Source organism: Thermobia domestica, chromosome 9, assembly GCF_964235325.1.
Source record: "Thermobia domestica chromosome 9, izTheDome1.hap1.1, whole genome shotgun sequence".
Lineage (NCBI taxonomy): Eukaryota > Metazoa > Arthropoda > Insecta > Zygentoma > Lepismatidae > Thermobia > Thermobia domestica.
Window position 1 is genome coordinate 99526584 of NC_137462.1, and position 26134 is coordinate 99552717.

The 26134-nt window shown below is 33.3% G+C and overlaps 1 protein-coding gene across 1 annotated transcript in view; it reads left to right on the plus strand.

Annotated features, from left to right (window-relative positions):
- LOC145694883 (open rectifier potassium channel protein 1-like) overlaps window positions 1-26134 on the plus strand; it is a 180783-nt gene that overhangs the window by 13183 nt on the left and 141466 nt on the right. The window contains exon 2 of the mRNA XM_081771598.1: window positions 19086-20386. Within this exon, the coding sequence (XP_081627724.1) occupies window positions 20242-20386 (145 nt within the window). The 5' untranslated portion in view covers window positions 19086-20241. The remainder of the gene's footprint in view (window positions 1-19085; window positions 20387-26134) is intronic.

The window sequence follows — 26134 nt, forward strand, 5'->3', positions numbered from 1 at the left end:
TAATGGCCGTGTACACCAACGAAGTTCAACTGTTGAACGAGGGTCATAACCAAGATCAGTGAAAATGGCTGTTGCACCAACAACGTTCAAGGTTAAGTCTCGGTCGAATGGTGGATAAACTTGGTTTTAGCTTAAACAGCCGAATTTGGGGGTTTAAACTTCGTTGATCCAAGTCAGTCTCTTTGCATTCAATGTCTTTGTATTTTTCCACTAATGAAATTACATTTCTCATGTTCGGAAAATTTTTTCCCTTGTGGTTTCATTATCTTTTCCATCACAATTACGATTACGATTAGACTACTCACAACTTTATGCAAACAATCTCGAAAGTCGAAAAGACTGGCACGCGGTATGCTTTCTTCATTTGTTACGTTGTTGAACGAAGATTAAAGACAAAAGACGACAACCAATCAGAGTCAACGTTACAAATTGACCGAAGTTTACTTAAACGAGGTTTACTGAACTTGGATTTTCAATGGTGCAACGAAAATCCGGGAACCACGTTTAAACTTGAACGTTTAAAGTTGAGTACGTTTAAAGGAACACTCGTTTAAACTTCGTCGGTGCACACGGCTGTAAAAAGTGTTTGAGATTTGAGACTTGGGTGAACTCGGGTTGCTCTCGAGACTCGAGAAATGTCTAATCTCGTCTCGTCTCGAATCTCAAAATGTACTTCTTGTCTCACAACACAACACTATTGGTAATGTTAACAGTTAAATATTTCAAATACTGGGTGAATGAAATGCTTCACGACCTGTGCGCAAGAGTGAAAACCAGAATATTGTGTATCTATGTGGACAACACCACAACTATGTTATAAAGATAGCAAACTTTTATCAAACAATGTGCATATGACAATCTACCCGTAATTGCAACTATGGTGATTATACAGTATTTACTTATGTATAACTGTGGAAATTTTGATCAACTTAGTGGAAGCACCTATCTAGTGTTGTTGGCGAGACGGATTTAACATCTGCGCCAGTATAAAACACCTCTTTGGAGGTGAACTTCAAGACTTCAAGTATATATTAGGCGTTCAACTTGGGTGCTGTTGCGAAGATGTACTACTTGGAACCTATACCGTTTTTATATCATGTTTTTACGTGCAATCCTCTTCTACATTTTGAGAATTCTTTTACTAGTGTACTCATTTGTGTGTGTGTGTTTTAAAATAATAATTCATCTTTTGTGACGCTCCACCTCCATATTTAACCAATATTTTATAATTGTGATAAACTATTCGGAATTAGGCAATTTCGATTTATCTGTGCCATCCATTGTTTCCTTATTTTCGCAGTTTTACTGCATAATTTTAATCAATTCTCGTTTTATAGTTAATTTCTACATAGAACAATTTCAATGATTTAGTCGACATATAGCTCGAAAGTTGCGACCATAGTATTTAACCCATTAAGCTTTTGTGATTCACTTCATTGTGTATATTTCTCTCAATAGTTGTGACGCGATTACATGCTTACAAGTAAGAGTCATTATCATAATATTATACAATTATGTTTTCAACACAATAATAAACCAAACTGATAATATTCATCTCAGATTGATCTCTGTACTATACGTATATGCAGTTAAATCCATTTACGTCAATCCACTTCAATATTAGAAAGGTAACTAGGTCCTTCAAGAACCACTTCGTTATGAAAGCCATCCAAAAACGATGTAATGTTCGGAATATCTTCTTCAGATTCTACTGCAGAAGCTGGCATTTAAATCACTAATCGAATTTTTATCCAGGAATTTGATCTCAACTACGGATCGAATCCGGTGGATTGTGCTATACAGAAAGCAAAGCAAGTTAGCCACTTGGCAATAAAGAGGTTTGACTGAACTTCGAATTCACGAAAATTTCAGGAACTCTCCCCTCCCACCTCCCAAGTCATGTCTAAATGACTTTTCTGAAAGACATGACATACAATACTTAAATTGCTTTCTTGAGTATCACTATCCCATGTCAAGGTATTGCTAGTCAAAACTGTTAGACTCACCTGAAATGATATTTCCCACATTTTTACTAAATGGCCAATCTCAAAGTCGATACCTAGCAGCAAAATCGTATTCATAGAACCGAAAATGCTAGATGGGCCCAATTTCACATGGAAATCGTTGATCAATCAGAATAAATAAATAAAGTTAAATTAGGTATTATTCGATTTATATTTTTTCTAGTCAATTTCTTGCCGCCTAAATGTGATAATAAGTACGCATCCCAAAACCATCATCAGGCTTCAATGAAGATATGTGTGATGCAAACGAAAATTTGAATCGCAAAATATTATTAATTTACGATCATAATTTACTGCGGATGCATATAATTTATTGCAATATAGTATAATTACAGATTGGTACACTTTCGATTTCATATATATAATTGAAATTCAGTGGTAAACGTCTCCTCGAAAACTCAATGTTTTTTTGTGTCTTGCAGGTTGTCATTAATATAAAACAATGCAATACGTACTACATACCATATTATAAGAGACTGACCATAGAATTACTAAACAGACGACCATGTACACCTTATTTTGTATTCCCATTAGCACTTCCTTTTCGGAAACCAGATCATTAGGAAACATACGAGACCAACTCACTCTTTTCTGTCCTTTTTTCCCTTTCCATGATTATTTCAAAGTCTGGTAAGATTTTCGTAAATGATATATCTAGTTTTTTATAAAACTATTATCGAAATACTCTTTTTGCTGCACCACCTTCTTTCTCATTGTAGCGATGAACTAAAAGAAGTGTTAGATTTAGAACGTTTAAAAGATTAAAAAAAAAAAAAAGAACTAGCTTTATGTAGCATTTGATTATAGCATGAATTAAGAAGAGAATATTTGTGTGAAACTAAGATTAGATTCACTTCGTAAATTCCACATTTCTTGATGGTATTATGAGCAGTTACTAATTAGACAATCTATAGAATTTTAAAAGGTTGGTACCTTTTACAGTGCTTTTTATTAGTACATTATTTTTAAAAAATCAAATCTTAGAATTTTAATTTCACCCACTTCCATACTAACGACAAAAATTTTGTACAGATACGTAAACAAGATGACAATACAATATTTTCCACACAATTTTCGAAAAAGCTTATCATTTCACTGTAAAATAATTAATATTGTTCTGCACTAATTAATATCCTACTTCGTTATGCAACCAAAATACTCGGGAGTTGGCATGTGTAGCATAAAGTCCAGGATATCTTCGTGAATTCCTTTCCAGATTGTGAAACTCCAATAGAGTTGAGGAAATGATTTATGAAAACAATTTATAAGAAAAAAGTTTAAAATAATAAACTTGAAAAAGAAGCTTTTAAAAATGAAGTATTCATACAATGCACAAAAAAGGATAAACTAATCGTTTGATAGGATAAAATGAAGAAATGAGACAAAGAATATGAAACCATTTGGTGGGATTGATTGATTATAATGAATTATGACAAACCGATTAGAGCACGCAATAATTTTATAGTCATAGCCTCATGACTTAATTTTGCCTTACAATTTTTTCCTCCTATTTTGTACATTTTATAAAAGCGTTGATTTTAAAAGTTTATTTGTGAAAAATACTCCTAATTAATTTTAAATGAAGTCAAATATATCAGTTTAACTCCCACGATTATGCCCTTTAGACTAAGGGAGACGAATGATTAAGGGAAGTGAATGGTGATGAAAGATTTTGTAGAATAAAAATGTGGAAGGAAACGGGAGTACCCCGAGAAAATCCACAGATACGATATTGCCGACCAAAAACTTATCTGGCCGGGGATCGAACCAGGGACCCCACGCACTATAGGTAAGCGCTCCATAAATTAATTTTAGAGAAGGTTATTTTCTTAAATATCTCATAAATTTTATTTTCTATATCATTATCTCGCTACTTCGATTTTCATTATTTTATATGTTTGTGATATACAAACATTGTTTGTTTTTTTTTATTAGGATAGCGCATGTGGGAAATAAGATTGTGTTGTTAGTACGCATATACGTACGTATCCGTCCGTCCGTTCGTTACTCCACAAGATAACTATTGAACGAAAGCAATTTTTTAAATTGTCTCTTGCAGTAGGTACTTAAAGCGATTATCTTGACCGAATTTGTTGTTGTTGAACTCGTTAATATTTTCAAAAAGGAAACAGTTATATTAATGATAACGATCCATATTCCATTTTCTACTATTGAAACAAAGATAGTAGAAGTTATACATCGCGTCGTTAGATGGCACTAAACATCCTCCAAATGGCTTATATCTTACGGAAGAAATTCAAACTTCAAGTGTGTGTAATCCGTTTCACTGTTTACCAGAGTTGATTATTTCATCTGCATGTAAAACCGTCAAATAGAGGTTTATTATTATTATTATTTCCCTTCGCTGCCGAAAATGATATACGAATCTTATAAATTACTATGCAAATTTAATTATAAAACTCAAAAAAAAAAAAATCAACTTGTTGCGGAGTTTAAAAGACACTAACTGGAGTCTTAACACCAAACTCATTCTTTATCCATATAAAGTTTTTGTTCGTCCTGCTCTTACTAGTACGCATAGACATGTCACCTGGATTTGGGCTCTACAGAAGTTTTATGATAAACTACAAGTATTAGAACGCCATGTTTTACGCATTGCTTATTCCTTACCATTACGGACGCCAACACAAGAGAGATCCACCGTCGCACATCTATACCAGCACTCTTTCCACATCTGTACAGTCTTTGCTCCCGTTACATTCAACGCCGTATAGCAGACGTTTATCCGATTCTCCATGAACTGTTAAGACTAGACTCCAGCTCTACCACCTTATGCATATTCACCGTTAGATCATCTTTTTGCTATCCATGAACATGATCAAGCCACCGCTCACTATAACCTCTCGTTCTCGTAGATATTATCACCATCCATACATCTATTCCAGACAATTTCATCAATGATCTTTGTTTTCTAACAGGTCTCCAAGTTTGTTCCGCTCTGAGTAGCCCCAGAACAGAAGATTAAGAGTCTTCATCCCGGCGAAATTAAAATACCGCTAATTTTACAGTAATTATGTGATATCTTCAAATAGATAAAAGATGATCGAAATGTGGAACAAGAGCGCCCTAGACAATATTATTTTACATAAGAAACCGTTATCACGACTCACTTATCTGCTTTCTATTTCGAGCCATTTTGAAAATCGGCATTAATTTTCGCGTTTCTAAATAGCTGAAAATGGAAAGCCACTAGGTGACTTGTGATAACGGTACCTCACGCAAAATAATATTGTCTAAGGCGCTCTTGTTCCATATTTCAATTATCTTTTATCTATTTGAAGATATCACATAATTATTGTAAAATTAGCGGTATTTTAATTTCGCCGGGATGAAGACTCTTAACACCCTCGTCGCAACTAATATCATATATCCTTGTGTTCTGTTACTGCACTTCATTTCATCATATAAACTACATACCATGCTCAGGTCACCTTCTCAGATAAATATATCAAGAAATAAATCCTGATAACCATCTCCCAATGATACTACCAATAAATGAATGCTCATTGCCCTAAAGAAGGCGTTACCTTCTACGGCTCGCCCATCCTCGGATGGAAATGAAATTGCACATTAAAAAAAGAAAGAAAAGAAATACAAGATATCTTCGCTTTACTTAGATATGTGTGTCCTGATTTTTTTTTAATCACTTGTAACATTATTAATGTTTCATCGATAATCCTTCATGATTGTTATTCTCTACAAACAACTGAGTGCATAATATTAATTGATAGTATATCTTCATAATTTCTTTTTAACTTGTCGGGTAACGAGATGAAACAATTTTAAATTGTAATGACACTTGAAAAGGTAAGCACAGTCATTAAGAAACTATAACACTAAAACATATGAATAGTGTTACTTTTTCTAATATCAATTTATTTATTGTTATAATTAAAACGTAATGTTAATTACAAAGAAGGAATCAACGTAACAAGAATTTAATGGGAAGTTTTAAATTTTCTTTAATTATGCGTCATGGCGCTCAACCGTGACGTTATGTAGGTGAAAGCTTGTAAATGTTTCGTGTTAACGCAATGTTTCAAACTGTGAAGTACTGAACTTTTAAAGCATTCGATAACGTTCTGGTGCCACTTGTAATGATTTTAATTCATGAGCAGTCCCATTAATGAAGGTTTATAATTTATTATTTCGTTGTGGTCGACCTCCTGCTTATAAATCTTCGGAGTCTTTATGTAATACATATACCTGTATTCATTCAAGATGTTTTTCATTAGTAGTAATGATTTCGGATTATTTAATTACCTAGGTAAATATTCAGTGTTTGATAAGATATGAGAAAAACCTAAATCACTTTAAATAGTAAAAAGCATTTTTAAAAATAAATATATTAAAACATTTCCGGAAGGAACATTAGAAATTTCAATATACAAATAAATAGTTAAATATTTTAATGCCGATATAGTTAAAAATTAAAGGCATAAAAAGTTAAGATTAAATATATTTAAAAATTACTTCCAGAGACGAAGTGTCAAAGCATTTAGTTCTAAGCTTTCCTTTACCAATGTTTTTCTGTCATTTAAGATGTACTTGTTTAGCTCTCTAAAGTATGAAAAAAATTACCAGAAATATTTTTTATTTTGTATCAAATATTAAATTTTTACTTAGTAAAATAGTTTTAAAATGAAAAGAATTTCTTAGGTTTTTTTTTTCAAGTACACTTGAACTTTTTAGTATGAAACATTAACGAAATTTAGAAAATTAATGTATAAAAGGCACATTACATTTTCTTATTTTATTAAAAGAAAATCACTCTATAACGTCTTTAGCACGTATCAGATAACTTCAAAACTGTATGACTTTAACAAGTAGTAGCGTCATATGTGTATCTCGTGAAGGAGTTTGGTTCATATGGCGTGATATTTTCTCAATTAATATTGAAACCGGAAGTACCATGTTCTGTTGCCACATGTCAGATTTCTCCATTGAACATTTTCAGCACACGTAGCTCCAACAGTGTGCAACACTGTACCACTACACTTCACTGTTATGTTTTAATGATAATAGTTCATTTTAAATCTGTGTACATTTGTATATGGTGCTACTTCAAACAAAATATTGTATGCTGAGTGGGCAACACTGCTTGTCCTATAGCAACACTGTTTTCGATAGAGTATTTTGTTCTCATTATATTGTGCAACTTTTGTTTTGATTGCTTTAACAGTTTTCAAGATATTTACTTTAATTGTACATAATTCCATGACATAATTTTTTGGATATTCAAATTTTGAAGCCCCGTAGCTCCTATCCTTCTGGTCCATAGCACCTTAAATGTTACTCAATTTTCATTTCTCATGATACTCTATAAGATGTGCTATGTGGCAATCAGATTTGAGCGACAACTTGTGGGACTTTCCCGTGTGAGTGTTCGTAGGCACTCATCTGATTCTCCAGTATAGAATTTTCTTATCTTTGTAGAAGTGGAGGCTGTTGATTTTCTGGTAACTATATAGACAAATGAGAACATGCCGTCAGGTTTTCTGCGTTGATAAAATTTCACATCCTGAGTGTATCCAAGGAAGTTACTGTTTGACTTTTTATTTTTCGGAATCTTAGGTGAGCTTTCTGAAAATTCTTGAAGTTGTTTCAATAATCTCCCAACTTGGTAAGGGGTTGGATTCCTGTTTGAACTTATAGATGTATGTTCGTAGTTTCTTGAGCTTAGAAATCAGATTCCATTGTTTAAGAGTCTTCGTCCTGGCGAAATTAAAATACTGCTAATTTTACACTAATTATATGATATCTTCAAATAGATAAAATATAATTGAAATATGGAACAAGAGCGCTCTAGACAATATTATTTTGCATGCGGTACCGTTACCACAAGTCACCTAGTAGCTTTCCGTTTTCAGCCGTTTAGAAACGCGAAAATAAATGCCGATTTTCAAAATGGCTCGAAATCGAAAGCAGATAAGTGAGTCATGATAACGGTTTCTCATGTAAAATAATATTGTCTAGGGCGCTCTTGTTCCACATTTCTATTATCTTTTATCTATTTGAAGATATCACATAATTACCGTAAATTAGCGGTATTTTAATTTCGCCAGGATGAAGACTCTTAAGCAACTGAAGAAGTTCCTAGAAGGAAGCTCCATCTTCAGGACGTTGTCTTAAAGCTGATGTGTCAGTTGAATCATGCAGCTTGATATGGGTATATCGGCATTAACTGACTTAATGGCTTTTTGAGTCTCTTGGTGTTGTACGGAAGTGGTGGTCCTCTGAGAAGTTAGTCGGCGTTATATAATGGGGCACCCTGGAAAATTGGCAGGTAAGTACCCTTGCAATTGACACACTTAGCAGGAGTGTCCATGGTTTACTTTTGGTATGTATACGTCCAATTGTCTCCCGGACATTTAACATACCTCACCTTGGCTTAGCTTGCCAGGTATTCTGGGTGTGACCAAGACGTTGGTACTTGAATCATTGAACATACGAGTATCCTCGGTGTTGGTAAGTCTCAATGTGAACCTTAAAATTCAAAAGCGAATCTTCTCGGTAGCAGGGGTTTTCTTCACTATAATAAGAAACAGCAGAAGCAAAATCTTTTTTCTAGTTGTTGTAGAAGAGAAATCCTGATTGAATTTGTTCAGCTGCTTGACTTGACTTCCAATACTAGACAGCTTGTGAGTTTGAAGGTTTTTCGTATATTGGCGACCACGGTATCAGTAAATAGATTTCTAATCACTATTTTCAGCTGGATGGGAGGTTTCTTGCCTTCTGCAGCATGCTGCAGCTCGTTGCTGTCACAGACATCTTAAATAACTTAGCAACGTTCTTGCGAACTGCATTTAAACTCGATGTAGGCCTTCATGATGAGATATGTGGGTGTTTCGGCATAATACCAGCATTGATTTATAAAACCGGGAAACTTGTAGTAGGTCCCAAGTGTATTGTAATAAGATGAACGGATTACGTTTCAGGATTACTGTGGAAGGCGGCTTGCCTGTTACTTGCATAACGTCTCTTTGGTTTCGAAAAGACAACAGCTCGTGTTTACTCTGTGTTTCAAATAGCGCAGCAGATTTTGTGGTCTTCAACATGCTAGTTTTCTTAGCTTTCTTTAAAATGGCTGCTGATCTTCATGGCCAGCATGAGATCTAGGAGTCGGAGTACAGACGTCCTTTTCATACCATGGGAAAACATTAATCACGTCAGCTCACGTACATCCGGTCAAGTGGCGCTGTTTCCGAGGTGCTCGTTCCCAATCAACTGATCATCACAATTTGACCCTCATCATATTCCGGCCTTCCTCATTCTACGCACAAGTATCACATTAACGATCGATCCCTATCAACGTCTGGTGGGTGGTTCTGCTGTTCCGTGTCCCTCTTACAGTAGCTCAAGGACTTCTTAGTGATTATATATTGGTATGTTTTAATTACCTATTTTATGGTTGCACAATATGTCGTAAAGATTATTTCCATTAAATTCATCTTTAGCTACTTACGACCTTACAATACACATTTTTCAGGAATCAATGAAAGATTGAGAGCCAGAATGGATAATGTTCAGGTTTAAAAGAAATAGAGGATGATTTCCCCTCTGCTAAATATATAGAACCTACCTAGGTTCTTTTTGTATGATGAAAACAACTATTTATACTAGGAAAACTATTTTCCGTCTCATCGAGATTATTTTCAGTACTTGACAATTTCATGAACTTTTAAATTATATGAAAGTTTACTTTTGGTTTCATGATAAGAATCATTAGCATGGTTAATATCTTGCCTTTGGTACAGAAAAGCAGGACAGACTTTGGATTTCACGTTAAACTGCAGAACCTGTGTCATCCTATAACCTCGTTGTTGAAAAGTGATGTTAAATCACCTCAATATCTGAAAAGAAAAGTATAAGCCATTATGTGCTTACATAAATTCTCAGTAAAGAAAAGTAAATTATGTCGAGGATAAATTAAAACTACTTGTTCTCAATAAACGAATTTATACTTGTATATTATGAAACGTTTCAGTTCGGCGGTGGGAACTTTATAAGCCAAGAGAGCACCCATTCGTACATAAGGTACAAACTGAATTATAAAATTGCATTTAAGAAGGAGATGAAGGAGAAAAGCAAGGCAGTGAAAACAATTTATTTCTAAAGAAAGAGAACCCAAATAATATCCAGCGTATGATTTTCTCTTATTATGACTTTAAAATGAAAATAAAATAAAAACAAAAAGTTGCTTCTTAAATTTTGTCCTAACCATGAAATGTGTAGTGTTACGTATCGAACCACTTTTATATTCGAAACACTTACCCACTAATCTGTTTCTACCAGCACTTAATATTTATCAGTAAAATTCTTTATGGATTTACATGTATTTTTATTACATTGATAATTTCAACGCAGTGTGATGACAAACAATTGCGCAAGGAATTTGAAAATCTGTGGTAACTGAAGTCATTTCTGCCAGTCATTTCATTGACTTTGTTCCTTCTAACCTATAATTGTATAAGTAGTTGTGTTTCTATTACGATGAAGCGGCCCAAGTAGATAAACTAAAAAAAATGTAAAAAGTATCCACATCATACATTCTACGAAAAAGTTTTAGTTTTAATGAATATAGTTATTGTCAGAATAAATTAGATGGAATTGAACATATTTACCAAATAATAACTAAATAATACCATTTGGATGCAAAATTGAGCTCAGTTTTACGATAGCATTAAGGCATTTTCAGATATACTTTGAGTTGATCTAGTTTTACTAGGAATGATCTTTAATTGTCTTACAATGCTAGAGTAAAACTGAAAATTCTGTGATCTTATCGATCGGGAATTACATTGGACCAATACGTGGCAAAGGAGAGTATGCTATTTCAATAGTACACAGAGCATTAATTAAACTTTATTCAGACATACATTTTAACTCTCAACGAAGTCATTTCTTACTCTCATGATCTTCCATGTCTTTCTACCCCAAGAGCTCTCTCTTAGCTTGCGAAATAACTGGGTTCGATTCCCGGTGAGAGGTAGACTATATATATATATATATATATATATATATATATATATATATATATATATATATATATATATATATATATATAGATAGATAGATAGAGTGCATACTTTATTTCTCTTAATTAGAACATGAAAACAATTAATGTATTGGGTTGAGGAATATATTCGTAGCGTTTTTATTAACGTGTTTTATTGGAAGAAAACCCAATAATTATAATATCTATTACAATTTGAAATATATCAAATGATACATCTAACTGAATCTTCAGTACTGAATTGCTATTTATATAAATCAGAAGTATTTTTATGTATATAATTTTATCGTACTATGTAATTATTCTTGGTTATTTTTCCCAAACTAAATGAAAAAATATATATCCATTTTACATAGACAAATACGGCAAATTGGTGTTCCAAATCTCTGTGTGAGTACACGTTAAAAATTTGAACTAAGATGAAGATGCCGTATTAATAATAAGACTAAAATGATCACAATTTACATCTATCAAGTTTATAAACTTGATTCCATAACTTCGTTGAAATGTTTTTAGCACAACACAAACGAACAATGTATTGTATATGAAACATTTATTCCAATTAACCATAGCAATAGACACGATTACAATTAAAAACCAGCTTGTTACATACACTGGGAAAACTTAAGAGTGGGAATACAACTAGGAAGAAGATAATTTACCTTGAATTAGTAACATTCAGGAACAATTTGTTAGAATTAAAATTATAGGTATCTATGATGGTATTTCCAGATTGAGTTCTATTCCCCATGAGAACAACCTTCATTATACAATATCTACGTAGTTAATATTATAAAATTCAAAACAGAGATAAGATGAAAATTTTAATTAAGAAAAGTTATGTAACTGTTAATGAATGCAGATATGATATTTGCGTATCAAAAATTATGTAGCAAAACGTTATGTTGAAAAAAGAAATGAAAGGTACACTCTACCGCACTAAACTTTCACGCTGCAATTTCTTAAACTAAATCATATTATGTTGCAACCATTATTGAAACATTTGTTTATGAATTATGAACAAAATTATGAGGCTATTGCGGAAAAAATCGTCCACACTGCAAAAATAAACTACTTTCAGACACAGTTGGACACTGTACACATTACCGACACTCTTTGAACACCTCCAGATGACACATAATGTGTACTATGTTCTCCAAGTATGTCCCAGATGTATGTACAAAATGTGCAAAATGTATGTCACCACTTTGTTTTCGAACTATTTGCCGAGAAAAAATGTTTTGCTGTTTTATTTTTTACCGTGTGAAGAAAACTCACCTCCATAAAGCTAAACTACCCCTAATGGATTTTTTCGTGAAAAATTACTTATGCCATACATTAAGGTTATTGATAATATATTTGTTTATGATATACTAACAAAATAGCATGATTCGTATTTAATAAAACTGAAAAAAATAAAGAAAAAGAAAGAAAAACTAACACTAAAAGATAAACTTTCTCTTGTGGATATTTTCATGGGAAATGATTTCTGTAGTATTATAAGATTATTACTGAAATATTTATTTGTGAAATATGAACAAAATCGCCTGAGTCGTTTTTGAGAAACTCTATAGAGAAACTTACCCCCTTGTGAATTTTCGGGAGGGGGAACCAATGACTTATCCGGTGTTGTAGGGTTAATGATAAAACATTTATTTATGAAATATGATCAAAATTGCCTCACTCGTTTTCTTTTTTTCTTTCTTTTTTTTCTTTTTTGAGAAAAATTATTCGAAAAGAATTCACACCTAAGAATTAACTACTTCTTCTGGAAGTTTTTAGGGCTAATGAGTTATATTGTATCGTCAAGTTAGTAATGAAATATCTATTTATGGAATATGAAGAAGTCCCTTGAGTCATTTTTGAGAAAATAGTTCAAAAAGTGCCCATTCCGAGAGTAAACTATCTCTTGTGAATTTTTTTCGAGACAGATAGTTATTTATATCATAATAATTATCATCACATCAGGATTATCGATGGAATATTGCTACACATAATACGAAACAAAATCGTACAGCCATTTCCGAGAAAACAGCATTGTTTTAAATGTTCATCCTTCAGCCAATTATTCTTATTTTGGGAGATTGGAAGAAAGTTCGAAAACCTCCCCTGGAGAATCTTATGAAATATTTAAACGTTGGAATTTGATACGAATATGTTGAATGGTACAGCCTCTTGTGGAGAATTGGCAGATGGACGTTCAAATATCACGCTTTCGGCATGTAGGTACCATGAAACATTGTAAATCCATTGAAACCTTGAATTCGAATGTTTTCACAATCATCTGTCTTCTCTCCTATCGTCGCTCGAAAGCATAAAAGCGCGACTCTGTTGTACATGATTGTAGTGTCTAATATGGAATCATGCAAGTAGCTTAGTAGTATAGACTATTATTTACCATGGACAGGTTTACTTTACCGTGATTTCTTTTAAGAGCCAATATTACAATAGTCTCATTTTCTATTAATAGTTTATTGAATAACAATACTTGTAACTTATTTTGTGAAGAAATAGTATGTTTAAGGAAACAAGCCATTTTATTAATGACAATATTAGTTTTCTTTATTAGTTATCAGTTTTTTTTTACATAAACGCAAAAAAAAGAAAGAAAGAAAGAGACAGAAAATGACAACACTGAGATATGTCTGTGGAATCTTCACACTGCAGGGAAAAATTATTTTTTTTATTTTTTTTTATTTTTTTATTTTTATTTTTTTACCTTTTCAACTTACCTGATCTTCTAAATCCATTTCATTAATTCTTTAAACAGTATTGTCGTTTTTTATGATATTTTGTCATTTTTTCTGGTTTTCTTTCCCAAATACAATTTTGGTTGCCTTGGTTTGATAAGAGTCGCACCAATAGTCTGAGGTTTTTCATCTTCGGCTATTGGAAGAGAAAATTTATATGATGCTTCCACAAGTTCTCATTTTGCTCGTGAAAAGTTCCAAAGGAGTCCATACGTTTCGGCGAGTTTCTTTTTACAATAGAAAAATCTTTAAATTTGTCTTCGAGGGCTAGATGTACGGTTGACAAATGTCGTTCCAAACGAACGGGGCAGAGAGCATTATTGCTAAAAAGAACATGCCACACAACACAATGTGGCAATTGAATACTTCATACCTAATGTAATTTTTACTTCATAAAAGGGGGTGCCAGGTAAACAAGGTTGGAACCACTGGGAGAGACCTAAACGTGAGATGAAGAGAATCGTAAGCGGAACAATGTGAGAAAATCAAATGGTAGATAGGTACAAAATGACGTCTGTTTTTCCCACTAGCCCAACAACTTACCCTACATTTATGGAGGAAATCTCTTTGTTTTTCCTAATATATCAATAAATGTTTAACAATCGAATGTTTGCATCTTCTTTTCTATTTGTGATATTTTTACGTTCCGCACTAGTTTTTATCATTTATCAATTTGGATAACAATATTTTAGACACAGATATCCTTCAGAAATTGCGGAAATAAATTGGTACAAGTGACTTCAATGCAAAGCTGTCTTACTCCTTGTGTTATCAATCTTTCTTTTCTGTACACGTTCCAGTATTAATTATCTCACATTTTCTCCCAACATATCTTTTATATACGTCTCATAATATTGTATGAACTGTTAATGAGGATCGTAGCTACTTTCTCGTAAGCTTGTCTATCAAAACATTGTACAATCGACGGGTGAGAAAAAAAATGGTGGATATTTAAAGCTTTTCCTTCCTTGGACGGATAATAGTACATACTTATAATGGATATGACATTAATCATTATATCAAATGCTTACATGAGGCGTTCAGAGCACAAGGGAATCAAGTGACATTACAAAAAAAAAATAGAGGTATAATTGTGAAAAAAATAGAGAAACTTTGTACGGAACGCGCAAGTGCATGGCAAATTTAACTATTTTTCACATTATAAGACTTATTTGCAAAGTTTAGACGTTAGTGAGTTAAACTCTCCAAGAAGCTTCAGGTAGAGATCTTAAAGATGAAATATGTGGAAAATTACCCCCAAAATGGTTTTCATTCCCTTGTGCACTGAATGCACCACAATATCAAATAGTTATTTGAACGGGCAGTATCGATTCTAAATTACTTTTTACCCCTCTCTAAAACAGAATGTTGTAAAGAATTTTTAAATCAACTCAAAACTGGATATGAAATTCTTGCTGCTTTATTTACAAACGTTAAAAATTCAATTTAGCGCGTTTTACCCATTTTTGTGTAAAATATGCTTGTTATTAGATGCACCAAATATTTCCCATATAACACTCAAAAATGTGTAATTGAGTTGAAATAAGTATTACTGTATTTTGTTTTTAATGTATGTTAATGAATCTTCGCGCTCTTCAATTTGTACACAAAAATATTTCTCAGTACAATTATACAGTGAAACCTCAATAACTGGAAACTGAAGGTAATAGACAAAAATTCGAGTTATCGAGTTTCTCGAGTAATCGAGGTTCTAGTTATCAAAGTGACCATAACAAAAATTCGAGATACTGAGGTTCTGCGTTCCTCATTGAAAGTGACTCTAACCTTCACAACTCAAAGTTAAATTTGTTCAACTTCTAGAATTTGAAGTTGTGAAACTCTCTTAAATTAAATAAGATGAATAGTGAATATAAAATACTGCACATAGATTGTTTGGAGGAGGGCTTTCATGTCTAGACATGAGTAAAACACAATTACAGTATACATTAGCAACCATTACAGGAGTAGCATCTATGACAATTACGTAAAAGCATAGAGCTATAGCTTCGAGTTATCGAGGTCACATCAAGATAAATTCGAATTATAGAAGTAAACTTCGACTTGTAGAGGTTCGCAGATATGAAAGTTCGAGTTATAATTATGAACCCTTAAAATTCGAATGATCGATTTTGTAATTTTTAAACATTCGACTTTTAACATTGACTGTTATGGAGAGTTCAAGGGAACGTGAAAAAATTCGAGTTATCGAGGTCCAGCCGTATATCCTTTGTAAAACAAGCTGCAGCCCTGTTACGTATTCTATCAATAATAAATAAACAAATAGTTTTATGGTGTTCTACGAGGTTTTTGTCTTTGCTCCCTCAGTATTCATTTCTGTCCCCTACACAGAGAAAAATCCATTCTCCGGACAGCGGTATATTGTAGAAATATACGGTATCCTCTTGCGTACTATAGAAATCAGTACGGAGCACACGTTAATCGTATGCTACATAGGCACTGTCCTTAGATGTTACATCACGCCGTTGCAGGATGTCTGACATCTAACTGTTTTCCGTATATCACATGCATATACTTATGTTACATTCCTCAGCTATATGTTATATACGTCCATTTGTATGTGAGATCCTGACCGCCTACATTGTTTCATATGGAAAGTACGTATAGATGGAACACTTATACAGAAAGTATTATAAAACATGCGTTTTCAGTTATACGTCTGCTGTACGTTAAGTCCAAAAACTACAGGAATTACGCATATAATCTATCTTTTTAAGTACGCCACCTACATTTTTTTGTCTCAGTGTAAAGAAGTTGGGCTAATTACAGATCTGTTCGAGAAATAAAATGCCTTAAGGCAATACTATTGTTATTTCAGCCACATATTTATGTATTTGGAGGTTAAGAAAGAAAAAAAGGAAAGGCCAAAATTGATTGTTGTTGTTCTAAAACTTATGGTAATCAAGTACGGAATAATTTGCAAGCTTCTCGGGAATGATTTGCATACGGACATATTCAATTACATTACTCTACCTTTCCTCATTCTTCTTTTTCTCTATTTCTCTTCTTGTTTTCAAAAGAAAAAGCTCGTTTATTTGTTTTCCACGAAAGCTATATTTGATGCGATTAATTCCTTTCACTACCAAAATATTCAATTACTATGGTTTTAAGAAAGCAATGTTATTTATTTTGTCCTGGATCTGTCTTTATGACGATTTTCAACTCTTTTTTTTATCTATTCTATTTTTAACCTTTTAGTTATTATACTACAAGCTCAGCTTTGTATAGTATTTAGCCAATCAACGTATTCGAAGCATACTGATTGCCTGTCGCAAGGCTACGAAAAGAGTTGTAATAGCAACTTTAGAATTTATATCCTAACCAATTCGGTTTGGAAAAGCCCATAGGTCAAAAAGTTGCATATTACATATGTTACACTACCATGAAACAAGACCGAGCATAAGGGTAACAATGAGTGTTTCGATTGCCTTGTCTCCCAGCATCTTAAAATAACCACATTTTATTCATGAACTGTTAAATTTTTCAACGAATCACTGTTTTAAAGTAGGACCGTCGTAAACCTGGCCCGTAGCCACAGGGGGCCGGACCGTTCCTAAATTTTTACTGTCCCCCTAATATTTTCACGGTAGGCTTGCAAATGAACTATAATATGGTTGGATCATCCCCCTAACTTCTACCGCCCCCCTTACATTTTTGTGCTGGCTACAGGGCTGTCGTAAATTACAGTGTTCGTAACTTAAGCAATACGGTTGATGTTAAAAAGTAATCTTGAACATTAAAATAACGAGCTTTATAATGACAAATCAATATTTAGTATCAACAATGCTTATTGATATATGCTTATGTTATACCTTACTGCAATAGAATGACTGTACCTTGCCAGTGTAATTTTACAGAAAAAATATGGCATGAATTAACTTCAATTCTGGGAACTTTCTCATAACAGCACTATAAGTGAGATAAAATTGTACTTCTCGTTTTTCAGTATTTAATAACCGAAGATCAATATTGTAGTCTTTAAAATGGTAAATTCGGCGTCTTCTGTGCGGGATTATCTCAGGGATTGTGTGTGGTTTTGAGTAACTTACAATCAGGTATAAGAAAACAGTTTGCCTTCCACGTTAGTCTGGTATCTAGCGCGCGCGCCCTTGGTGCACGGGGGCCCACCACGGAGTTCGATTCCCGGTGGGAAAGTGTTGAAAAATTTGAGTGCATTACGGTGGTTCGGATTCCACCTTAAACTATACAGCCACCTCTCATATAGCCTCAGTGCAAGGGGCGCTAAACGCCAAAAGATCCAATATGATTTATGAACAAAGCTGTACCTAGGAAATATTGAGGTTCAAAACCTCTACTCAAATTTTCAAGTGAGTACTTCATAAAATGACATGACATTTTATTATTCCGTTGTAAGGATTCTTATTATTGAAGACCAGAAGCTTTCTATCAGCATTTCTGTTTTCTAAATCGACCTTATTTATGAGTACGTGTTTGCTTGTTTGGTAATTTTATACCATAATCTACACTCTATGCTAGACATAGACATATTCGAGCCTGAAAACTGGAATCACCGATATTTATGTGTTCTTGAAATCGTGGATATAGGGATAGTTTACGTATGTTAAACATTACACCTTCATTCGCATTGAAATAGCTGTGAGTTTGTTTAGCTGTATCAAATGACCAAGTGAGCTAAATATTGCTATTTTAAATGTTAACTAATGGAACTGAGCTAAGCAAACAAGTATGGCGGCAGTCTGTGAAAAGAATATTCCTGGGTCGTCAAGCATCAAGATTTCTTCTTGCAATACCAAAAAAAAAAAAAAAAAAAAAAAAAAATTGAAGTGTGCAAATCCAGTATGCAATCAAGTGTGTCAATGCACGATTTACCTTCAGGTTTTCGTATTGGCAAAAGATTCGTTGTTAACCTTTCCTTTACTGCATTTAAAGACCTTTGACTCTTTAATGGACAATAGCTGTGTCATTAAAATTTTCCAGTATATACTTGTAGATTGGCCACAGAACGAATAACAGGAACAACAAGAAGAAAAAGTGAAAACCTGATTTGAGTGTCAAATGGTACACCATTTTTTGTCCCAGTTTTAAATTATTATTATTATGATGCACCTTTTTTTTTCTGTTCTCATTTTTAATTTTTCCCTTAAGCGTAAGAACAATTATCCTTAGGAAAGAGAAGCAGCAAAGCAAGAATAAAAGTACTGTAGTATTTAAATTTTTTCATTATATGACGACATGTTTATTTATTTTCTTTCTTTCTTTGTTTTCTTCATATAGAATGATGAAGTTGATTAAAGAATTTCCGCATTGTTCTACAAAGATGATCCTCCGCAGTCACGTCTACTATAACAACGATCAAGTTCTTCTTGTATGGGAAGTAAAACAAGAACCATGGACTTCCTTTATATCTTGACAATTGCGGCCATTAACAGCTTAACGCTTCACAGCTGTTGTTTCGTTCGGTTTCTTATTTGTTTCTTCTTCTTTTTAAGTGATTGTTCTGATTTACATTGGCTACTACACATTCATTTCTCCAGCGCTGTAGCCAAACACACGTAAAGTCCCCGTCTGAAGAAAAATAACACCAATATGAATAGTTGATCATTTGTTATCGATGATGTGTGTGTGTCATTCAGTATATTGAGAAAGAATTTTATTGCGCGTACAATACTTTCAGTGAAGGAAGTGAATGGTGCACTATGAAAAATTGAATGATTTGTATTTTTTTTTGTTTTTTTTTAAAGAAAAGCTACTTGCATAGAAGAAGATGTACTTTTTATTCGTAAAATCTTTAAAAATTTCACTTTTTTATTACAAAAAGAATAGTATTTTTTTTGCAGCAGTGTGAGCACAATTCAGTACGAGGACTTCACTATGATTGGTGCTCGTAGTGCAATGCGAAAGAGTAAACGTGAGATCTGATTTGTTGACAGTGTTGGTGAATAAAGAAGAAAAAAAAAAGCAAAAGAAAGGAACGAACGAACCTTGCGGAGGGAGAGTGGAATAACTCAAGGAACGTTCCTTCAGTGTTGTGACGTCACACGGCATTATGCTTTCCAGTGTATATCCGTGCTCTATGCGTAACATGGATAACGTGTGTGTGGTGGTGCAGTGTGCGTGTGTGTGTGAGAGCGGGTGTCTCAACATGTGTTTATTACAGAACACAACTCAGATATAGTTCACACATTACATACACATTCGCTGAAGGTTGGGGGGTAAACAATATTGTGATGGCTAATATTGATAAGTGGGGGAATCAAAATATGAATATTAAAAGTGATCATCCAGCTGTGTTAATGATATTTCACTGAAAAAAAATTAGAAAGTAACAATAATTTCAATAATTTCCTGAAATCAGTTTTGTTTTATAGTGCCTGCTTTTGAATTGTTTATTTATTCTATCAAGAACAATTAATCAAAATTTTTTGTCACAATGATGTCTAAAAAGGAATGGTTTGCTTTACTTATAATATTCCTCACCTATCTGCTTATCGGTGGAGGAATATTTCTGCATATTGAATCAGCGAATGAGCGGGATCGAAGGAATGCATCGAAACAGGAGCGAGCGGAAATGGCAGGCAAGTTATTTCATTACGTATTTTCTATACCACACTTTTTTATTATTGTTGTTATTATTATTTAATTATATATCTTATTTTATAACTGATGGACTAATTTAATTAACTGTTGTAACTTGGTTATATTTTGTATCTCGTGTTCTCAGTATAACAATTTTTGACGTCACTAAAGGTGAATTTATTACATACTTAAACTGATGACCTAAGTATTATCACAGTATGTCAAGCAAATACTCACACAATAAAAAAAGTAATAATAATTTTCCAGTGAAAGGCAAAAAAAAAAAATGACAATCTCGAGTTCGATTCCCGGATGGGGAAACAAATCTTTAACGTTGGTTTAACCTCTTGAGGCAATTGGAGAACAATTTCAAATACAAAGTAATGAAGTACGGTCTAGAAAACTATAAATAAATAACGGCGTCGAGAATTGATATGATATGCCTATGGTGATCGCCTGAGTAAAAGTCATGTATGAAGGCATTATTTCTAATGGATTGTAACCGCAGATTTTTTTTTTTCAGAATGACTAAAAAATCTTTTGTAAATTAGCGAAATTTTGTGTTATAATTAACGTAAAAAAAAGCACATGGAAACAATGCTCTGACGAATTGCAATTGCTAAAGTCCATTGTGATTTGAAATTACGAAACAGATATCATAAAGCCCTAAAATTTCATTGAAACAAGAAATGTTACCATTCTACGGTTGGTTGTCCTCATACATCCCCTCCAAAGTACTCGTTACCCAACTATGTTTAAAATGGTATTTTGAAGAAGATTATGGATCTGAATATTGAAAACACGATCTTTATATAAGAATTCATCATCGGTTCAAATCGTTCCCATGTTTTGTTGGAAACTGAGAAAATCGAAGGCTGGAAAAAGAAAGTGAAAAGAAAGAAAAGGAAAGAAAAATCTACCATGTTTCGAACTATGATCATTTTTTTTTTAACACTATGCCACTACATATGTGTGAAATACACTGCAATTCTTTGTACAGTCCGCAGCAAAAAGCCTGCAACATGAGCATGTAAGTTTATTGTGAAAGGACGAAGTATTTTGCCCCGAAAATAAATGTGTAGGGGAAGACGCCGAAGTTTCTCCTGGCGTGATTCGTGCCACTTAGACATTATGTTGCTTCCCTGTGTTGTTAGGTGTAGTTTCACAATAAACTTACATGCTCATGTTGCAGGTTTTTTGCTGCGGACTGTACTAATGGTCTTCATCATTTTGATATCATAGATAAGCAAAATAAAGGACTTGTTTCCAGAAGCAGAAAAAGAAAGGAAGAAAATCAAGTAGTTTTTGAATGATTATTGTATTTCTTTTAATAGTCTTGCATGTAAAATAGAGGATATATAATAACTTGTGGAACGGTAGCAAGGGCGCCCAACAGGGGGGCAAGGTGGGGCTATCGCCCCCTAGGGGAAATTGTACTTCAGAATATCGAAAACCCAATAGAATTTTCATTTTTACAGCAAAATTTGAGATTATATTTGAAACATCGCTTATACTTGCCCCTCCTTGGAAACCACAATATGGGCGCCCTTGAACGGTAGATAATCATTTCACGAAACTTGCAAGTTTTTACAAGTGTTCTTACAAGTCCTAAAATATTGTGAAACAAAAGTTCTTTTAAAAAATAGTAAAAATCTTTCAGATTTTGCGAGCGGGAGGGGCCAAGATTGTCTATCGATATGAGAGCTTCTCGTTTTTTAAATTACTATATTAGGATACAACTTATTAAAAAAACGTGCTTCTCAAACTCAGGGAAGGGAGCAACTAGAAGCCGGGTCACCCGCGCCGAAGAAGCGTATGACAACCCTAGTATACAGCCACGAGAGAGCTCTTTCTGGTTATAGAATACCCTATTTCCGGCTGAATGCCCTCGAATAATGATTTTATATGCTGTCGGTCATGATGTTTTCTTGGGTTTTCCTCAATCACATCAGGCAAATGCGGAGTGGTACTTAACATATAGGTCCCAGGCTGCTTCCTTCCTTTCCCAATCCTTTCTTCCTTCTCTTTCCCCGGATAGTGTGCTCACCGACGGACGTCATTCCTCAAACGTGACGGGCTAACATAGCCATAGATACCGGAAGCACAGAAATCTAAATCCTAAATCCTATATAATTGAAGTAGATTATGTAAGAATTTTAATTTTGTTTACAGTAATCTTAGATGGTTATTTGTTTTAGTTGTAGCTACTAAGTAGTTAATCACTCCATCAAATGTACAGCCTTGTCTAAAAATTGACCACCTACCTCTCTTTAAAATAGGGTTTAAAATGCGACAGGCTTTCTTTTTTTCATTTCTTTATTTCTTTTTTATTTTTTTAAAGGGAACAATTTTTGATCTCACATAAAAATTTGTATTATTCGACAAATCTCTTACTAACATAGCGAAAAAATATACAACTAAACAACTAAACTTTTACAATACCGATTACGGAAATATTGACTTTTATTTTCTTCGCGCTTCAAGCTTGGATGTTTCCTGGAAATTGAACAATTGCAACAATATTAATTTTACTATATACGTATATAAATATGCTCCTTAGACAATTGCTTTAGGTTATTTTATATATATATATATATATATATATATATATATATATATATATATATATATATATATATATATATATATATATATATATATATATATATATGTGTGTGTGTGTGTGTGTGTGTGTATGTGTGTGTGTGTGTGTGTGTGTTTAATCCTCATTTTCCTAAAATTTCACCCAGAAGGGGGCCCGAAAGAGCGTAAAAAGGGGAAACAGGGTCTATAATATCTCTATTTAAACAGCCAAAAGCGGGCCCGAGAGGCGTAGTCGCTAACGCTCTCGTCTTCAGTGCGAGAGGTGCTGTGTTCGATTTCCGGTTGGACACTCAGTCGAAAAAGTGTAAAAAGCTTTTTCAGGCCAGCCATCCTGAATGAGGTTTTCCTGGGTTTTCCTTATTCACACAAGAAAAATCTGGGATGGTACCTAGTTTATAGATCCCAGGCCGCTTCCTTCCTTCCCCAATCCTTTCTCCCTTCCCTTTTCTCGGATTGTGTGTTCGCCGAGGGACGTCATCCGTCAATGGTGATGAGCTAAATGGCCTAGATGCCAAAAGCCTAGAAATATAAAATCCTTAATAGTAAACGGCCAAATTACAATTGATTTACTTTCACCAACATGGGTTTTTTCAAGTGAGATCGGTGGACAGAACTTTTTGAACAAGATTGTGTATGTTGCATTTAAAACCAATTCAATTTAAATTCACAGAATTGTATGAAGTTACATTTTTTTATAAGTATTGTCATCTAATTAGAAGTAACTATTTATGGATTAATAATAATAATAATAATAATAATAATAATAATAATAATAATAATAATAATAATAATAATAATAATAATAATAATAATAATAATTATTATTATTATTATTATTATTATTATTATTATTATTATTATTATTATTATTATTATTATTATTATTATACATTTGTTTGTTATATAACGACCATATCTTTGCTATAAACATTTAAGAAGAATGTTAAGTCATTAGATTGTCATGTTTCTAGAACAGAACGTAAAATTGTGCAATGAAATTATGCATTGAAATTGCATTCAATCATACTAAAAATAAAATACCAGACAGTAGAGAATGCTTACTCCTATTTAACTGAACATTAACTTTGTTCATATTAATATCTTCTTTGACAATGGAGACTGTATTAGCCATAATTCACTCTTGTTTGCAAGTTTCCTACGAATCATCAACTTCCTAGCGAACCATAATTCCCTTCGAGGAACTTAATATACAGTGGCGGACAAAGTAGCTATTCCTTATTGTCGATAATGGTAATGTAATTGCACGAACTATGTCATCACACACTGCCACTTCTCACCAGGCAGGTGCCGCTCATACAGTATATCTGAATGATCTACTGTTATTTATTGTATCGAGGTTGAAGATCGTATACACATCCCATGCAACTGCATTTCATCTACAAGCGTTGATGAGTGAGTGCCAGCACAGACAGTCGATTGCGTTTCGTACGTACGTTTTTATTCCGGTCTAGTTTTGGCGCTATTTTACTTCAATGGGGCTAAACGCAATGTGTGCGGCACTTTGCCCTAACTCCCACATGTGCGTTTCAACATGCGATTAGAATCATTCACATAAATCCGTTATCTGCTTTCTGTATAATCTGATTATAAATTTTAGTTAGTGCACTATAAGGTATCCGTTAGACAAACTTGAATTTCGTGGATTTATTTACTTTAAAGTGTTATCGTTTTACAAAGCCAGAGTGATGATGCCATCCATAAACTGTGAGAAGAAGGTGAAGACGAGAGAATAATTAACTTGTTTATTTACAAAATGCTAGTACATGGCAAGGCCATTGAAAGTTGAAACTACTACAAATGTTTTTAGGGAAACAAAAAATATACATCTGAAAATAAACAAAATTAAGAAACAGAAATAGCACGTTTACTTAATTATTATTAATGGACTTTTAAATAGATTTTCAGTAGTAAAAGTATTAACAACTCGAGTTTTAGACTTATAGTTGTAGAATAATAAACTATTAATAAATTGACAACTTATGTATCTGGAAGTTCGGCGATCGAACATTCACGAATGAGTTTGAGAGACCAGAAAGTTAAGCATAATTTAACCATTGAATATTCATCAAGGATACTGATTCATTTCTTGAAAATAGATGTAACAGAAATTCAGTTTGTTGATTCTAGTTTAGCGTCCTTTTTTTTCTTTTTAGCACCGAGGCTATATTTGACGTGGACCTACAATTTAAGGAGAAAGTCAAACCATTGTAATGCATTCAAATTTCAAGGCTCTTCCACTGGGAATCAAACCCAAGACCCTGTGCACCAAAGATGTGGAAATTCAAAATCGGTCGATGTCAAGACAAAAGAAACTGAAACAAAGTGCAAATAATCACACATGCAGGAAAATTGACTTTCTGAATATCCGTGTAGTAACCTAGGTATTTTCAAGAGAATAATCATGGTCTTAGCTTAGTTGTGATTAGGAAAGTCTTGAGAAGCACCAGTAACTTTGATTGATTTGAGTAGAACTGAAATCCTTCTCTTCTCTCGTGATCGGGAGACCTTCCTTACTAAAGCAGTTAATAATTGAAAACTGTTGTTTAATAGTGAATTAATATAAATATTGTACAAGTATTTCAACTAACTGTCTTTCCTATGATACTGCATTCTTTTTAAAATTTAATTAAACCATTAAATGCTCTGATAGTTTGGGTAGAGCCTAGGCATAGGACGGTAATTAACGTGTTTAGCTTTGTTTATAAGGATAACGGTTTTAATTCCATCGATGGCTCATGACTTTATCTCTTGACTGAGTATCGTATTAAAGAAACTGCAAACTGTTGGCTTTTTTACAATGTCACAGAATAAGTACATAGTTTGGGTTTCATACTCATAACAATTTTGCGTCTTGATTAAAAGAAAAAAAAAAGCTTCATGGAAATCAAGAAAGCTTAGGAAATAAATGTATCCGTATTCATTGATGTTCAAAATGGAAGTTAAATTCAATGCTCAAAACGTTTTATGATAAAGTTAGTGAAGATAAATGTAAGTTTGTGTTGATGAAATTGTTGGTGCAATAATGTACTGAAAAAAAAAAAAACAAAAAAAAAACGAAAGTACGAACTTTGAGTAAATATATGTATACTATGTTGGCGTTGGGGAACTTGTGCTCCAGAAAT